Source organism: Podarcis muralis, chromosome 7, assembly GCF_964188315.1.
Source record: "Podarcis muralis chromosome 7, rPodMur119.hap1.1, whole genome shotgun sequence".
Lineage (NCBI taxonomy): Eukaryota > Metazoa > Chordata > Lepidosauria > Squamata > Lacertidae > Podarcis > Podarcis muralis.
In genome coordinates this window covers 79,924,329-79,939,076 of record NC_135661.1, presented here as the reverse complement: position 1 = coordinate 79,939,076, position 14,748 = coordinate 79,924,329, and the positions used below count along the sequence as shown (strand labels likewise).

Here is a 14,748-nt window from a genome sequence, read left to right as displayed (position 1 = left end):
TCATTTTTTTTTAAAAAAACAATCATTTCCCACATTTTCTTCAAATCTTTATATGTCTTTTCCCAGGCGTTTTTTGATAATTTTACATTGCCACCACATAAGGTAGCCTCTTATTTTGCCCTTCCTTTTTGTTTCTTCTCTAATGCAGTCAAAGCCTCCCAAATAATTTCACACGAGGTACCATCTTTATCAGTCAGGTCCTCCCATATCATTACACGTGCAATTTCATTTTTGTCTTTGACTATTCTTACTTGCCTTTGAATTTTCCTCAGACCTTGTTTGTCTACCAGTCCCACTTTGGTGGTTTGTGCATTCACCTCTTTTAATGGCCTTGCAGCCTCTAAAAGTATATAGTCATACCTCGGAATAAATATGCTTCAGGTTGAGCACTTTCGGGTTGTGCTCCGTGGCGACCCAGAAGTAACGAAGTAACGGAGTGCGTCACTTCTGGGTTTTGCCGCTTGTGCATGCGCAGATGGTCAAAATGACATCATGCGCATGTGCAGAAGTGGTGAAATGCAGCACGTGCAGACGCGCTGTCGCGTCTTACGTTCTGTTCAGGATGTGAACGGGGCTCCAGAATGGATCCCGTTCGCATCTCGAGGTAGCACTGTACTGTATTTTTTAGAGACTGCATTGTTAACATCTTCCTTTATCTGCTCAAATTCTATTTCAATATCAAAAAGCAAATCAAACAATTCATATTTTAAATTATCTTGCCTTGTGGCCTGACTAGTTAGTTTTAGCATTGAACTTTTTCCTTTTGCCGTTTCCAGTTTAGATTGACGGGGGGGGGGGGGAATTCTCTCTCCTTTTCCCAGCTTCCTCTATAGAGTTTAATTCCAAAACACAGAGTTCTTTCCCACCACAACATGTATTCTTTTTATCTTTATCAGTACTTTATCAAGGTCGTAGACTCAGTAGAGCAGGCATCCCCAGCCTGCGGCCCTCCAGATGTTTTGGCCTACAACTCCCATGATCCCAAGCTAGCAGGACCAATGGTCAGGGCTGATGGGAATTGTAGTCCAAAACATCTGGAGGGCCAAAGGTTGGGGATGCCTGCAGTAGAGGAAGCCTATTTTTCAAACCTATTCAAACCTCCCACAAATATCAATTTTTAACAATTATATATTCAAATCTTTGCATCCATTCATGTAAAAAAAAAAAAAAGATCCAACATAAAATATTTATATAGATTTCAATTACTAAAAACATTCCTTTTCACAACCATAAGTAAAAAGTTTACTTGGGGCTCTCTGATGCTCCCAGGAGTCTGGCACAGCCTTCCATTTCTGTCTCTCAATGCTGCATTGTAGCACCTTTTAAAATCTCCCGATATTGGCAGTCAGTAAAGAGAATCCAATATAATAAATCAAAGTTACTAAATTTATTTTAGTTGGTGTTCACAGTAAATAATCTTGTCCTCTTCTTTTCATCTTGACCTTTGGCCAGCAGATGCCTTTTTAGTAAAGTACATATTTATAAATTATTCCATCAATTGGCATTGTATTTTTTCTCAGTCCTCCATTTTAAATCCAGTTCAGTTTCAGATAGAGTTCAAGTTCTTTTCAAAGGTCTTAAGAATGGTATAAGCAATGGAGAGGCAGGCAGTGGCTGCATTTGGCCCACAGGTCAGAGGTTCCCCACCCCTGGTATAGATTACAAAAGGGCTCCAAAGTTTCCCATTTTTCTCTCTCCTTTGGCTTCTCTGACTCAGCCAAATGAACAGCTGAGCAGGTGATTTTAGAAAGAATCTGTGAAACCATGTTTCTTCAGCAAGCACATTGTGAATCCCCTCGTCTTCAGCAGGTACACTGAGTGAGCACCACTTTGAGGCAATCAAGATTTGGGCTAATGTTTTCCCACAAGTTTCAACTGGCACAGCTTGCATCAGCCTGCTGAACCAGGCCAGCTGTGCCAGAACCCTGTTGTCGCAATGGCCAGCAAGATGACCGTGCAAAGCCTCAAAGCAGGACTGGACAGCAACACCAGTCTCTCCCCTCCCCACTTGACATTCCCAACAACTAACATTCATAGGAATACTGTCTCCAACACTTGAGGAAGAACATGGCCAACTTGGTTAGTAGCAATTGATAGACTTCTCCTCCACTATTTTCTTCTAATCCTCAACCAAACACATCCACGTTGCTGCCCATCTTTACTCCCTGAGTACAAATTCCAGAGTTTAACTGTGTGTATTTCAAGCAGCACTTTCTTTCTTCTTTCTTGAATCTTCCAACATTCACGGTCATTGGCTGCCCACAAATTCTAGTATCTGAAGAAGTGTGCATGCACACGAAAGCTCATACCAAGAACTAACTTAGTTGGTCTTTAAGGTGCTCCTGGAAGGATTTTTTTTTTGTTTTCACAAATTCTAGTGTTATGAGAAAGGAATAAAAAGGAATTTGTGGTAATAAAGCTTTGAATGTGGTCACTTTGAATGTGACCTGGCAGCAAATTGGCAACCAGTACCACTGTCTCAGCAACAGAGTGACACGTGGCCAGTAGCCTGCTGCTATGAGCACTCTATGGCTGTTGCGTTGTGCGCTAGCTGCAGCTTCCAGACCTGATGCAAAGGCAGCCCCACTGCATGCTGCCATAATCAAGTCTTAAAGTTACCAGTGCATGAACCACTGTGTCCAGGCTGCCAAGCAATTGACCTCCAAGACCCAGAAATCACTCAGTCATAAGCCTCCAGCTTTTCACGGTTCAAGCTCAGTTTGTTGGCTGTCACACACCATGGCATCCAAGCACCAATCCAGAGTTTGCATTATGGAGTTTCTAGGGCTGGGTATCTTCAACATATGTGTTATGTACTGAGTTGAATAGGATCCAAAATACAGCAGTCTGATTGGTCCTAGAACAATAGGATTCAGAATGCAGCAGTCTGATTGGTCCTAGAACAATGCAGCAGTATGATTGGTCTGCAGGAGCCACCCAATCCAGCTCCAGATGGAAGTGAATCCACAACCTGATTGGCCTACAGGAGAATTCCGGAATTAGCCAAACATGTGCAGCCCATTGTGTAAATAATGTATATAAAGCAGATACTTTGGGGAAACATTCATTCCTCCTCACCACTATGAGCTGAATAAAGAGCATGAAATCCACTCTTGACTCTGAGTATATGGATGACACTTCACTCCAAAACTCCAAATGATCGTTTCCAACAGCTTCATATTGATGTTCAATAGCCACTGCATACCCTCCAACATTCCTCAGATGAAAATAGGGACATTCTTCCTTTCAGGGTATTCTCACAACTTTCCACCTGTGAGCATAAAGATCCCTTGCTTTGGAATTTTGCTGATCAATATCCCCAGCCAGAAGAGTTCTGGACTCTTGGAAAAGTCAGTCTGATTTTTTATTTTAAAAAAATCATTATATAACATGTCCCAAAGACCTTACCCTCCCTGCAGGTCCACCCCATGTGACAGAATGACCCCTTGCAATGTTTACATTTCTAAAACTTATTGGGTACATTCTTATACATTCGAGCTGACCTCTTTGTGTTGAATGGTTTATTTAAACATTAAGGTTTATTATTGTTTCACAAGATGCATATCTCTTTAAAAGCCAGAGTAGATATCATGGCCTAGTTTTACAGCTATGAAACAGTATAGCAGGTGCTGTTAAGTTGTGTTAATTAAGCTGCACCAGCAATTGGATATGGTATATAAAGAGCAGTGTGTACCTCTCTCAGTACTCTGGTGAATGGGTCATACTTATAGATTTAATGTAAGAGGAGTTTTTGTTTTTGTAATTAAAGCCAAGCAAAAGATGTTTTTGCGTTTCTTTGTTGTTTCCTGAATGTGTGGTCTCCCCAGCATGCTTTCTGCAGCGCAATTAATCTGCTATATACGCAACACTTTGGAGTTAAATACCATTGGTACATCATCTTATAATAATTCTCTCTTACAATCATAGAATCATAGAGTTGGAAGAGACCACAAGGGCCATCGAGTCCAACCCCCTGCCAAGCAGGAAACACCATCAGAGCACTCCTGACATATGGTTGTCAAGCCTCTGCTTAAAGACCTCCAAAGAAGGAGACTCCACCACACTCCTTGGCAGCAAATTCCACTGCCGAACAGCTCTTACTGTCAAGAAGTTCTTCCTAATGTTTAGGTGGAATCTTCTTTCCTGCAGTTTGGATCCATTGCTCCATGTCCGCTTCTCTGGAGCAGCAGAAAACAACCTTTCTCCCTCCTCTATGTGACATCCTTTTATATATTTGAACATGGCTATCATATCACCCCTTAACCTCCTCTTCTCCAGGCTAAACATGCCCAGCTCCCTTAGCCGTTCCTCATAGGGCATCGTTTCCAGGCCTTTGACCATTTTGGTTGCCCTCCTCTGGACACGTTCCAGTTTGTCAGTGTCCTTCTTGAACTGTGGTGCCCAGAACTGGACACAGTACTTCAGGTGAGGTCTGACCGGAACAGAATACAGTGGCACTATTACTTCCCTTGATCTAGATGCTATACTCCTATTGATGCAGCCCAGAATTGCATTGGCTTTTTTAGCTGCCGCATCACACTGTTGGCTCATGTCAAGTTTGTGGTCAACCAAGACTCCTAGATCCTTTTCACATGTACTGCCCTCAAGCCAGGTGTCCCCCATCTTGTATTTGTGCCTCTCATTTTTTTTGCCCAAGTGCAATACTTTACATTTCTCCCTGTTAAAATTCACTGTGCATTTTATAACTGTACAATAAAGGAAATTCTGGAGAGACATTTGTCCCCCTTTCAAAAAAGTTCATGCTGTCAGGGAAACTGCCTTGGCTTCCAGAAACCTAATCCAATTTCAGTGCTGTAACCTGATGGGACTCGTTTCCCCACATCCAGGGTTGAGAAATTGAGGCTGGAACAGATTAGGAGGGACGTGTCCTTGGAGTTCTTGGAAGGGGGAAGAGATTTAACTGGTTTTCAACACTGTGCTTTTCATTATCTTATAGCATGATTAGAATTCCAGCAATTTGTGACACTGTCCTGAACACGTTGTTCCGGGGTCCTGGCAAAGTGCTTCTTGCAATCTTCTATAAATCCCCCCAACTTTGTGCATCAGTTCCTTGCTTGACCCAGAACTCCTTCCTGGCTCTTCAGCTCTCTAGAATGATGAAGACACTCCTGATCTCCTGCCTCCTCTTGACCCTTCTGAATCCAGGTGAGCAGAACCACATCTGCTGTGCTGATCATCCTGTTTCCAGGAAGGAACTAAGCAGGGGGTCAGCCATTAAAGCAGGAGAAGAAAGGAACAAGGAGTTGTGGTTCCTTTGAAAGGGAGAGGAATAAAGCACAAGGCCAAACTACAAGGGATCCTCCATGATAGATTTTTCTTCTTCCCAATATTCAATTTTTATTTAACCCAATGTGTACAGAGAGGTGTGGTATTCCCAAGTACATTCGGGGAGCAAGAGAGGAAGTAGCTCACTCTTCAATAAACCAGAATACTAGCTTATATTTAAAGTAAAGAGTAAGTTTCTTGCATTTGTAAAAACTTATGATAGGAGACAATGTATATGATAGGAGACAATCTCATATTTTGGAGTGGAATTATCCTGCCCAAATTCAATGTTTTAGTTTGCTGGTGTTACACTCCACCCCAATCTCTGAGTGGAGTCAGGTCCCAGGGGTACCAGATGTGCTTACCAGAGTCTTTACTACGTTTGCTGGTGCTGATGGGAGTTGTAGTACAACAACTTCGGGAGGGTTAAAGGTTTCCCCGCACCTTCTCTACTGGTCCTCTCCCTCAGACTGCAGGAGCCATCTTGGACAATCATTCTCTGGTCTATGCAAGGGCCACCCCCATTCACAGAGTTTAAGAACTACAGAGGGAATATATATAGAAAGCATTATATCGATGAACAATGGTCCATCTAGTCCAGCATCTTTTTCTTGCCATGGGTCCTATGGGAAGCCCAAAAGCAGGATCTGAGTGCAACAGCTCCCTTTCTGCGCTTTCCAGAAACTAGTATTCAGATGAATAGTGCCTCCAATGTTGGAGAAAGAATATATCAATTGAGGATGGTAACCATTAATTTATCTATTCTGCTTTCGGAGCTATCCAAGTTGGTGGCCTTTGCTGCCTCTTGTAAGATGGGGTTTGTAGCAGAAAGTGTTGTGTTTCTGTACCTTGACACAGACCTATTCCCCCTACATAGTTGCTAAGGATTTGTAAACCCATTACTCCCTGTCTGCAGTGGCATCTCTGATATGTGAGTCTTGTTGGAACAGTGAAGGAACAGATTGCCGCCCCAACACTGTCACCACTGAGGAGTGTGATGAGTCCAGTGACCAGTCCTGCATGTCTGTTGTTGGATTTGGCCAACTGTGTAAGTGAGAACTTTCAACCTTTTTGACCACTAAAACGTAAACCCCTAGACTCACTTTCTAAGGCCATATCTTAGCCACAAGCCACGGAACATGACTTTTCATAAAGAGTTGTTCTGAGTTCTGCATTGCCTGTAGGAGCAGGGAAGAAATTCAAGTCAGTTCATATTTAAAGGTGCATTTACTCAATTGGCAGAGCAAAAGAAAGTCATCCTTCAGAATCTGCACTTCTCCCATTTTTGCAATTCAGTTGTCCAGCCATGTAATCAGTAGACAAATGCACATAAGAACCTACAACAAAATCAAGCAACAGCCACATAATTGATATAAAAACAACAAGCCAAACAATACCCCAACTCAAGTGTCCGTCCAGCAGCCTCAGCTTTTGTAGTTGGAGTCAGTCTGTCGGTTCCCATCTTCCAGGCCAAGTGAAAAATGGCCTGCAAGGCAGAGAACTAGGCTGCCAGGATTCACAGCCAAGATGGTTAACAAACTTCCTGCCCACCCCTCCCCTCCACGGGAGAAACCATGACTGCTTAAATCAGTATGACCCTGCAGATAGGGCCTAAGAGTGAAAATAACATTCAGACTAAATGTTGATTGGGGGGGGGGGAGTTGGAAACTGATATGAAAATGTGGAGAAATGAACTTAAAATAAGAAACCAAGAGAAATTGATACTGACATATTGCCCCTTCCTAATTGCCTGTGGTACATGCTCCCTTTATGAGCTCCAACATCGACTCTCATTGGTCCAGTTACGTGGGCAGCAACAAAACTTGTTTCATTCATTAATTGCTTCCCATGAAGCCTCCTGAACTGATCCCACTCAATAAGGAGAAGGGTGGTAGAAACCTCTGGAGGGCCAAATGTTCTCCATTCCTGACTCACATTCAACAATTAGATATAACTGGAGAAATCTCTTTCTGCTCCAAGCAGGGCCAGCTCAAGACAATTGGATACCTGAGGAAAACCATGAAATGTTCCCCACCCCACAGACCAGGAAGAAAGGATGACTGAAGATTAGGCCTGGGCGATTTATTGACATGTCGCTGCAGGACCAGTATGAGGGGCAGACCGTGATGACAGCTTCACTCAGCAGTAAATCGGTGGGGAAAACCCCGCCGATCCTGAGTCCTTCTGCCTCCAGCACCCAGCACACTGAGGAAAAACTAAACGAGCTGCAGCCGGGAGCTGGAGGCAGAGGGACTCAGGAGGGGTGGCAGTTTCATCAACGATATATCACTGAGTGAAATCATCATCATGGTCTGTCCCTCATACCATCAGGGGGAGAAACAAGCTGCATGACGAGGCTTCTAAAACTTGTTCATCCCTCCCTCCCTCCTTAAACTGCTTGGTTTAAGAGCACACCGCTGCCCTTGCCTCAGCCAAACAGTTTTGCAGAAACCCCAACCCACCACTGGCTCACACTGCTCCCCCTCCCCAGCTGCAAGATCCATGACCCTGCTCCTGCTTGCACACGAGTAGGAGAGGTATCCCAGCTGTTCACCTGGTGTGCTATGGGCTCCATCACCCTTTCCCATTGAGGGGGGCATGGCTGCCCACTGCTCAATGTAGAAGCTTGAAGGAGCCCCCATATTACATGAGCCAGTGGTGAGGTGCATGCTCTGGGTGGAGGTCGTCTTGGCTGTCGTCTTGGCTGCCACCTGGCTGCCTTTTTCACCACAGTTGGAAAGACGGAGGCCACTCTCCTGGTTGAAGACAGGCAGGCAGCGCAGGCAGCCATGCTCTGCAAGCGGAGATAGAGTGAGGCAAAGATTGAGTGAGTTTGAATCCTGTGCCTTGTGGATTTCACTTGGGAGGGTGGGCTGCATCTTTCCTCCTGGAATGAATGACCACCCCTTGAGAAAAGAGGCTGTGTGCCTCCATTGACACCAGTGAAGGTGGAGGGAGCCTCAGAAAGGAGCTCCGAGGTCCCTGCCACGAATGACAGGGACATTGGGTGGCTCAAATGGGGAAGAGGTGCTGACAAAGAGATGGCAGATCTTGCCTTCAAGTTGCACACCACAGCTTCAAAGGCAGCAACATCAGACAATTCTTTACTTGGCGGTCAGATCTGCTGCCCCTGTGGATCCTGCCACATAAGGTGATAATCAAAGCTTTCCTCATGGGTGGGCCAGCCCTGTCTCCAGGTCTAGTTATTTCCTTCCTATTCTTTTTTACTAGTTTACACGATCCCAATGGTTCTCAAGTCCTGCATCAAGACAGAGTTGTGTGATGCAAACTACCAGTATTCCAGTGGCTCCATAATGTCATTAATATACATCTACAGCAAGATGTCCTGCTGCAAGACAGATATGTGCAACAGCGGACCTCCCGAAGGTAAGTATCATCAGCAGGAAAGATGGTTTCACAAAACTCAAGCAATGAGAGAGGTCAAAAAAAGACATACAGGTTTTTGCCAGTATCCTGATGTCAGGGACTGGCTAGACAAGGAGGAGTGGTGACAGCCAGTTGCTCCAGGAGGTGCCTGAGGGTGACACTAGGAAAGATTTCAAACCTGATTCAGACTGGTGGGACAGGGAGGAGCCACTGACAGAGGGAACCAGCAGGGAAGCATTGGAGCCATAGTATGGGGGTGGGTGGCGGAACTAATAGAACAAAACCCAAAATCACAATAATATTACTAGAACAATATGCAGCATTCATTAGCAAAAATTACAAGGGAGCGTCACAGTTTTACCTTAGTGCTAGAAACACCCGTCCCATAACGTTACTCACAGTTCCTCTCCTACAGCAGCTTCTGGTATTTACATCCTATGCTTTCCTCCAAAAAGCTTGAGCTCCCACTCACCATTTTAGCCTCAAAACATCCTGTGAAATAGGTTAGGCTGAGAGATGGTTCCTGGCCCCAGGCCACTCAGCAAGTGTCATGGCTACAGTGGAATTTGAACCCTGGTTTCCTAGATTCTAGTCCAACCCTCTAACCACTACACTTCACTGGCTCATTGGTTTCCCAGTGCTCTAGCCCCAAACCTACACCAACCCACTTTCTTTGATGCATTTGCATTTGTAGAGATATTTTAGTGGGACATGCCCCTGTCCTTCTTGTGTGGGAGGAAACTGATTTCTTTTAGGTTTGCATCCAGAGAATTAATATCTTCAGGTAAAAGCAAATGCTAATAAAGATCTATTAGATGCAATGGGCTCCTGTGCCACTTAATTACTAAGCTATAGAGGAACAGTATCTACACAAAGGGGAGAACCCGCAGTGTAAAGTGTGAGTGCTCATTTTTGCACTACCTGCAAAAATGATGGTGCAAAAATGAGCACTCACACTTTACACTGCGGGTGCCCTTTCCGGGATTGTGTGTGGTGCTACCGTTCCCAGGGAGCTGACTGGCAAACAGGGGCTGGCTTGCCTCTCAGTGTTAATCTCTGGAGCTTCACACCCAGCCTCAGTAATCAAGTTTCTTGCTGGGAGGTGGAGCCAGCCCCATTTATAAATAGGGGCTGGAGCTGACAATAGCCAGGCAGTCGGCTCCGGAGATTCACCCTCCCTACCTTCCCTTTGTTTAATGTTTCTTGTTTGCAGGTTAACTTTTTCTTCCTGTTTAGTAGGTGCTACTACGGTCTTTGACTGGTTGCTGTTGAAGGACTGAGAAGAAATTTTCCTGCATTGCAGGTTTTGTCTTCCCCATAGCATCTTGTCACAATGGTTATGGCCTTGGGTGGAATTCTTTAGTCCTTTCTTCCCTGTAATGGGCATAAAGTGGTGACTCACCCCCCTGTGGTGGCATAAAGTGGTGACTCACCCCCCTCTATCCCATTTACCCTGATTAGCCCCAGTTCCCCCCGGCTGGGGGTCCGGGAGGGATACACGCCCAAGACCTAAGCCAAGCTCTTCCTACATAAAATTGTGGCCTAATTTTAATTCCATATAACGTTGTCAGAGATCCTGCTTTTTACATCTTACCTTTTCCTCCAAAGTGCTGGAGGTGGCGTGTCTGGTTCTCCTGCTCACCATTTTATCCTCAAACACCCATGTGAAATAACTCAGACTAAGGGGCAGTGTCTGGCCCCAGGTCACCCAGCAAGTGTCGTGGCTCAAGTACAGATTTCAACTCTAGTCCCCTCCCACCCTTGTTCTTGATGGAGATGTTCACTCACTCCTCCTTCCTTGGTGGGAGGAGGCACCATTTTGTGGTTCGGCTTACCATTTTCCCCACCCTGGTGTATGCTTTTATTGAAAGCACTATAGCAACACTAGGACAAAGAATTATGGGAGAGGTAGTTTATTAAGGGTGCTGAGAATTTATAGGAAAACCCCTATCCCCCTCACAGAGGAATGTATTAGCAATCAAACCCCACACAATAGCTCTTATTACCTACTATCTTTATTGAAATCATTATTATCTTTATGAAATCATTATTTTACCTAGAACTAAGCACATCTTTTCCCAGAAGAGATTTTTTAAAGGATAAAACTGCTGAGAGCTTTCTTTCTCTTTCTCACTCTAAGAAAGAGGGCCAATTTGTAGAATTTTATCATCATTTGTGTGCATCTGTGGCTACCATTTTGTCTCTCAGAATGCCCCCCAGTGCTGCTCAGTGCTAAGCCCAATTGCTTAAAGTGGTATCCCTGTGCTTGAAATGTATGCTGTGAATGTGGCCCTAGTCAAAATCTCTTGCCCCATGCCTTAATGTAGCCCTGGATGAATGGAGCATGGCTGAAGCACTCTGATTGGAGAAGTGCTGGAAGGTGGTACACATCCCTCTTTGAAGGAGGAGAACAATTATTGCCCCTTACATACAGCAAGTTGTGGTTTGCATCTGCAAAAGAAATACATTGACCCCCATCTTGGGGTGGTGTGGTGATTGTTTTACAGTTCCTGAGCATGAGAAGAGGGAGGACAATGGGCTGAAGTGCCCGGCTTGCTTGGAATCCCACACAGACGCGTGCGAGTACATCACTACCGTCAGCTGTAGAAATGAGGAGGATCAATGCTTCTCCTTTGGGGTTCATTATACTTTCGGTGAGCCTTCTTTGATGGAGTGCAGTTGGGGCCCATCTATACTGCATTTAAAGCAGTATCACACCACTTTGAGCAGTCATGGCTTCCTCTAAAAGACACTAAGGTACTTAGTTTATTAAGGGTTCTGAAGTTTATTAGGAGACCCATGTTATGTACTGAGCTTAGATCCTAGAACAATAGGCAAGTAGGATCCTAGATGGCAGCACCCTGATTGGTCTGCAGGAGCCGCCCAATCTGGCTCCAGAAGGAAGTGAATCAGCAAGCTGATTGGCCTGCAGCAGCAGCCCAATCAGGCTCCAGGAGGGGAGTTGAATCAGCCAATCACGCAGGACCCATTGTGTAAATAATGTATATATAGCCACTCCATGTTCATCATGAGCTGATATAAAGAGCATGAAATCAACACTCAACTCCGAGTATATTTCAGGTTTTATCTGCTTTTATTGCTAATGTTAATATTTCTTGTAAACCCCTATCAGTTTTTACTGCAATCAAGCAATATATAGATTTTGTTAAATAAAAATACATCTTAAAATTTGTACTTTCATTTGGAAGGGGAGGAAGGATGGAGACCCACAGGCCCAAGATCCAAGGGCATCCCTCTAAGACTCTCTCTCTCTGGCCCTTCAGATCCTACTTAGCCACACCTCCTCTCCCTAGGCCACACCCCTCACAAGCCCCACTTCATAGCCTACCTGTATGCTTTGGCCTGGCTGGGTTGTTGCCCCTGAACTCTTGGTTACCTGGAGGGAGGACAAAGAGGGGGATTTGAATGTATCTAGAAAATAGCCTGCTGTGTAAAGGTGAATCTTACATATGTTTCCATTGGCATGTGCACCTCCCAGAAGGTCACCCAGACTCAAAAAAGGCTCTTGGTCTGAAAAAAAGTTGCCCACCCTTCTGTTTGAGGGAGAGGGTTTTGGATTCCAAAAATATGTGTGTGTTTTTTTCCCAACAGGGGGAGCTGATGTATTGGGTGCTCTCCAAGGCTGTGGAACAGCTTCTTTCTGTAACCAGACTGATTGGTTGTTTCAATTTCTTCTTGAAAGATTAAGTATTGCGGTCATTCATGCAGAGTGCACCAAAGCAATGGAGGACGATGCCAATGCACTTGTAGCTGAGGGAAGGCAAACCTCCACAGCCCAGAAGAACCCGCCATTTATGGAAATGATGGGCTAATGGTTGAAGAGGGGTGGTCTCAGCCTGAGGACTCCCAGGCTTTCTTTCTAGAAGTCTAGAAGCTCCTCCTCAAAGACAGGCTGTATTTGACTTTCATGTGCAAATGAAGTCATTGAATCATGTCCAAAATAAATATATATGGCAAATAATGTGTGTTCTATCATTTATTCAAATGCAACATTTGGAAAAAATAATAGTGCTTGGAGATGGGAGATAGCTTTGGCAGCGGGCAGGGATGAAATCCCTGGCCAGATTTCCATGTCCAATTTTAATCAATAATGTGTCAACTTTGGGCTCCCTTGTTGTCAGGGATGGTGCATCCCATTTTGCCACTTGAGGTGAAATGGGGAATGGCACAGCAGCCGTGCTGTGTAACTCACACGAAGGCATCCCTTCCCTAGGTTGCGTGGCAACAGCACCAACTGGCAGCAAGTTCTGGTTAGATTTCATGAGATTTTGGCGAGAGCTTGCTGGAAAATGGTGCTGATGCCAGTGCCATTTTTCTGCCGCCCCTGGGGCAGGTGGGACACCACTTATTGTGAGAAAGACATCAATAAACTGGATTGTGTATAGTAAAGGGGACTGCACAACCTTAAAAAAATACAGAGAAGAAACATTTAGAATGGGTACAGAACCTGTGGCCTTCCAGATGTTGAAAGACTCCAATTCCCGTTGATCCCAACTAAGAATGCTGGAGAAATTGGCATTTTAATCAGGAACAACATAATTCACACCAGATCTCTGTTATGCTTTGAAATTCACACTTCCTCAAGTTTTTTGTTGCAGTTCACCAGCTAAACAATGTGAAAAATACCGCGCACATTAGGGCAGAGGCAACACATCCTGTTTCACCTCTTGAAATCAGTTGCCAATACAAAAGGTCCCTGATGCCTATGTCTCCTTATTTCCAGGGCTTTTCCCAAGACTGACGCTATGTGCAACTAATTTCTCCTCTGCCCTTTTAATGCCCCTCCTGGGTTTTTTTTTGGGGGGGGGGAGAAAGGGAAGAGCCTGTTGCAGCAGGATTGGAAGACACCTGTGACCAGGGGCTCCAACTTGGGCCCCAGATTGTGGGTACCCACCACACACACACACACACACGCCATGATGTCATGCCATCACATCATGCCGTCGCCTGCTGCCCTTCAAGTAGAGATATGTATTGATGCTAGGAGAGGATGCATTTATTAGATTTTATCCTACCTTCCTCATGTTTTGAGTACAGCAGCTTAAAAAGTCTTTCTCCCCTTAATAATCACACAGATTATTGCTGTAAAAGGTAAAGATAACATTTACTCACTCAGAATACCGGTACTTGTTGAAGAGTAACAGATACAGCAGCTTTGTCCAGGCCGTCTTAAAATGGAGATCTAGTTACAAAGACATTGGTCCAGCTTATGATGGAGTCTGAGTTCCAAAGCCCAGACAAGCACATGGTTCTACATTGCTGGATGGATGATGGTGAGAGAGCAAAGAGGGAGGGGAAATACATATGCCAACCCCCCGATGGAAGAAGGAACTGATGCATGAAGAGCCTTAGTTGAGGGAATTTATAGATTATGGCAAGGAGCACTTTGCCAGCACTTGGGAACAATGGGTTCAGACAGTGTCACAAATTGCTAGAATTCTAATCACGCTATAGCATAATTTAAAGCACAGTGTTGAAAACAAATTAAATCTCTTCCTCCTCCCAAGTACTCCTAATCTAGACTCTGTTATCTGAGAAATAGAAAGAGGGAGGGAGAGTGAGAGATTGCGGGTGCTTTTTTTTTTAAAAAAAACAAACAGCTGGAGACTCAAGGTTGGGAAACACTGGTCTAGAGGACCACAGCTTCTCATTCCTGCTCTTCACAATCTTATTGGATTTTCATCATCCTGAAGAGGAGCAATAATAATAATAATAATCAGAAAACTTTTTTTGTTCTTGTTTATAATAGTTTATTAAGTTTTCCAATTTAATAATTCAATAAAAACCACATTATAACATTCCAAATTACAATATAATACAGAAGCCAAGTATATTGCCAAATTATATATCTTTGTGTGACTTCACATGCTCTGAATTTTGCGGAGTGCTAATAATCTAATATCACATTGCATTTCTTAATTAGTCAATAATCCATTCCGATGTTGATCCTTCACTTAATTTTCATTTATTTATGCAACCACTGGTCTATTCAAACTCTCCTCTTGGCCTCCATCCAGCTGTTAATGAGATGATTCCTCCACACTAAACCAATAA

At 44.2% G+C, this 14,748-nt stretch overlaps 1 protein-coding gene across 1 annotated transcript; it reads left to right on the top strand.

Annotated features, from left to right (window-relative positions):
• The first annotated feature begins 5,046 nt into the window (after nt 1–5,046).
• LOC114601575 (phospholipase A2 inhibitor gamma subunit B-like) lies at nt 5,047–12,625 on the top strand. Its single transcript, XM_028738852.2, has 5 exons — nt 5,047–5,166; nt 6,203–6,334; nt 8,518–8,673; nt 11,181–11,327; nt 12,286–12,625. Exons 1-5 carry the CDS (start codon nt 5,115–5,117, stop codon nt 12,504–12,506), a joined length of 708 nt encoding a protein of 235 aa, XP_028594685.2. The 5' UTR covers nt 5,047–5,114; the 3' UTR covers nt 12,507–12,625.
• Nucleotides 12,626–14,748: the final 2,123 nt, after the last annotated feature.